This window comes from Pundamilia nyererei, unplaced genomic scaffold (genome assembly GCF_000239375.1).
Source record: "Pundamilia nyererei isolate P.nyererei 1_Seehausen unplaced genomic scaffold, PunNye1.0 scaffold00060, whole genome shotgun sequence".
NCBI lineage: Eukaryota > Metazoa > Chordata > Actinopteri > Cichliformes > Cichlidae > Pundamilia > Pundamilia nyererei.
The window spans coordinates 1,444,811-1,448,448 of record NW_005187461.1 but is presented as its reverse complement, the minus strand read 5'-3'; the positions used below and the strand labels follow the sequence as shown (position 1 = coordinate 1,448,448).

The window sequence follows — 3,638 nt, the reverse complement described above, 5'->3', positions numbered from 1 at the left end:
AATGTCTTTTTATTGTGAAAGTTGTATTTTTGGGAAACAAAGAACTTGATAAAAAAACAAAACAATGATCGGCATGTGGATGCATTGATAATGAGTGTACCTAAAGTTTGTTCTGGAACCTTTCAGGTGAGCGTCAGTGTGCTATTGTCACGGCTTCGTGGCTTTACTAACCACTCGCCTGAGGCTTAGTTTTATACAGACGTGTAACTTTGTTGGATTTGGTGTCGTTTCCCTTCTTCCACATTTTCATTTCCCATTCGAAGGTCCTCGAGCACCACATCAGTTCACTGTTAGCGTCATGTTAATGAAACACACACAGGTGCTGCTTGCTGTGTAACAACAGCAAAGCTGTGCTGAACACAAGGCTGCAGTGAACAGCAGTGCGTTGAACCCACATTGGTAGATGTACAGCTATAAACGTTGTCTTGCTCACTGGTCACACAGTTCTTGTAGTTTCAATTCAGTTGTGAACGAAATCTTGCAAAAGGAACTAGCAAAGGGACGGGAAGCTACGCTTTCAAAAAAAGATGTGGGAATTGACAAAGCCATTGTTAGAGAAGTATCAGACGCTGTTAAGTTGCCAGTAAATGATGTGACTTTGTATGTGTCCGTCTCTCAGCAGAATAGCACTTTCACACATTAGTAACTGAATAATTCCCAGAATAATCTCAGTTCAATTTTACTGCAAATCAGCATGCAGGTACTTTACATGGCAACGGCAAGACTTTCATGTGCTATAGCCAGAAATGCACGAATTCACGTGTGTGTGTGTGTGTGTGTGTGTGTGTTCTCTCTTTTCAGGAGACAAACGAACAGAAACTATTTAAAATCGCAAGCGAGCTCTTGCACACAGAGAAGGCTTACGTGGCTCGACTGAACCTGCTGGACCAGGTGAGGAACCCAGCGAGAGGCCACTTCTGTTTTCTTGACCATTTTCCATTGTAAAAGGTTTAACATTGCGCAGAACAGAAACCCTAATTTGTAGCCACTGTATATGTCTCTTCAGGAGTTTTGTGCTAAGCTAATGGAGGAGGCCAATAAGGGAACATTCCCTGTGGACGTAGTAAAGAACATCTTCTCCAATATCTCCTCCATCCACGCCTTTCACAGCCAGTTTCTGCTTCCCGACCTGGAGAAACGGATGGGAGAATGGTGAGATTCAGCTACTCGAACTAGTGCTCATACATGTGCTGATGCAGCTGCTTGTACCGCTGCGCTGATGATGCATGAGGTCAAGATCAGCAGTTTTGGAGCTATTTTAATACATGTACACGTACAAGGAATAAAAATGGACGGTTCAGCCAGTGCAAGCTACAAAGAAGCTGTCTAAATTAGATCTTTTACTTTTACAACCCCACCCACATCTTTCCTGCAGGGACTCTAAACCTCGCATTGGGGACATCCTGCAGAAACTCACACCCTTCCTCAAAATGTATGCAGAATATGTGAAGAATTTCGACAAAGCCATGGAGTTGCTGAAGCAGTGGACAGACCGTTCACCTCAGTTTAAGGCTATAATTCAGGAGATACAGGTATGCACTGTGTAACAGAGTCCAGTAAAGGAAAAAATGCATTTTCATACCGTGTTGTGGCTTTTCTGCTTAGGCCTCTGTTGTGTTACGAAGCATTTGTATGATAAAGGAAAATCAAAGCTTTCTTGTTCTGTCTGGACAGAGTCAAGAGATCTGTGGGTGTCTAACGCTTCAGCATCACATGTTGGAGCCAGTGCAGCGCGTCCCTCGATATGAGATGTTGCTTAAAGACTACCTGAAGAAGCTGCCTCAGGACGACCCCGATCGAAGAGATGCAGAAAGTAAGTAGGAACGGCACCTGAACGCTGCACAGTGAGGAATCGGGTTCATTTCACTGAGGGTGTCTAAAATTATTCTGTTAAGTTTCTGGATTATCTGCCCTTTTTTTCAGGATCATTAGAGATTATTGGAACAGCAGCTACTCACTCCAACAGTGCCATAAGAAAGTCTGTAAGTAAAGATTGGCTTTAGCCAGCTGATACAGATCCTCTCTAACAGTTTCTCATTTACTAAGATGAACATAACTTCATCTTTTAGGAAAATCTAAAGAAACTGCTGGAAATTTACGAGATGCTGGGTGAAGAGGAGGACATTGTTAATCCTTCCAACGAGTTCATCAAAGAGGGCCACATCTTGAAGCTGGCGGCCAGGAACACGTCAGCAATGGAGCGATACCTCTTCCTGGTGAGAGAAACACCTTCTTGTATAATGAAGGACACTGCGGGGAAATATGCTGAGGCGAGATTTTGCCCACATCAGTCAATTGAAACAAGTGAATCATTTCTTGCTAGGACCACCTCTGTGTAAGGATACATCAGAGGCACATGAAGAAGTCTCTCAATTACTGAGATTGCCAGATGATGTGATTAACTTGTGTCTGTTTCTAATTAGCTGAACATAGAATGTGCCCCGTGTGCGTGATTCGGGTTACCTGCAGAGTTTTAGGTTTTCACCCTCAGGAAGGAAACTGTGCCCAGAAATCTAAACTGCAATAGTGCTGATGCATCCAGCTTACATGGTTGCATAACTCAACTGCAAAGTGGTTTTTCCCCCTTTTCTCCTAGTTCAACAATATGCTGTTATACTGCGTCCCGAAATTCAGCCTGGGAGGTCCTAAATATACGGTGAGGACTCGAATCGGCATCGATGGGATGAAGGTCCTGGAAACAATCAATGAGGACTACCCTCATACCTTCCAAGTGTCTGGGAAGGAGAGGACACTTGAACTCCAGGCCAGGTACTCTTTTTCGAGCAGCATTAACACACAATATGCAAAAGTGAAATTCTCCATTCAGCACCCAAGTGTTAAGCACTCTGTTAAAAGTGCAAAAACAATGTTATATGTATGACACGGCTGCTAAATGACTACACCCGGTGTTCATTTTCAGATCCTGTAAATCAGTGGCTCTCAGCCCTTTTGCTGTTGTGTGACAGATTAATTTGAACGCATCCTTGTCTTTTATGTGTTAAACTGAATTCTGTTTCTGTTTTCTCCACCTCATCAGCTCAGAGCAAGACAAGGCTGACTGGATCAAGGTACGTAATTTCCAGGTGATTTTCCTATTTAACTCTTCGTTTTTTCAAACAAATTTAAAGTGACACCCCTTGTCGTGCTTATTCTTTTCCAGGCTTTCCAGGCGATCATCGAGATCTTCCAGCAGAAAAACGAGTCATTCAAGAATGCACTAAAAGACATGGACGAAGTGTCGGTCAGTGTTGGCTCAAATTGCACAGAGTTGAATTGCCCACACATGTCTGTGCTGCCACAGTGAGTGGGCTTTTTTTCTTTTAATGGCAGAAAGCTGAGCTGGGAAAGCGCGCGCCGCGCTGGATTCGTGACAACGAAGTGACAATGTGTATGAAGTGTAAGGAGTCTTTCAATGCTATTACACGTCGGAGACACCACTGCAGAGCCTGCGGCTACGTGAGTAATGTTTCTGTTGTGGGTGCCATGCATGTGTATGCACACTACAGGGTAGAGAGGTTAGACCAGGGGTGGGCAATCTCAGTCCACGAGGGCCGGTGTCCTGCAGGTTTTAGATCTCACCTTGGGTCAACACACCTGAATCACATGATTAGTTCGTTACCAGGCCTCTGGAGAACTTC

General features: G+C 44.0%; 1 protein-coding gene across 5 annotated transcripts in view; it reads left to right on the top strand.

The window, feature by feature from the left end:
- The window catches only part of fgd4a (FYVE, RhoGEF and PH domain containing 4a), a 50,824-nt gene that overhangs the window by 44,003 nt on the left and 3,183 nt on the right, over positions 1 to 3,638 (top strand). For all 5 annotated transcript variants that reach the window (XM_005734787.1, XM_005734790.2, XM_005734789.2 and 2 more), the window contains 10 exons: positions 802 to 891; positions 1,007 to 1,152; positions 1,376 to 1,532; positions 1,675 to 1,813; positions 1,924 to 1,982; positions 2,070 to 2,216; positions 2,597 to 2,769; positions 3,038 to 3,068; positions 3,161 to 3,241; positions 3,331 to 3,456. In XM_005734787.1, the coding sequence (XP_005734844.1) occupies positions 802 to 891; positions 1,007 to 1,152; positions 1,376 to 1,532; positions 1,675 to 1,813; positions 1,924 to 1,982; positions 2,070 to 2,216; positions 2,597 to 2,769; positions 3,038 to 3,068; positions 3,161 to 3,241; positions 3,331 to 3,456 (1,149 nt within the window). The remainder of the gene's footprint in view (positions 1 to 801; positions 892 to 1,006; positions 1,153 to 1,375; positions 1,533 to 1,674; positions 1,814 to 1,923; positions 1,983 to 2,069; positions 2,217 to 2,596; positions 2,770 to 3,037; positions 3,069 to 3,160; positions 3,242 to 3,330; positions 3,457 to 3,638) is intronic.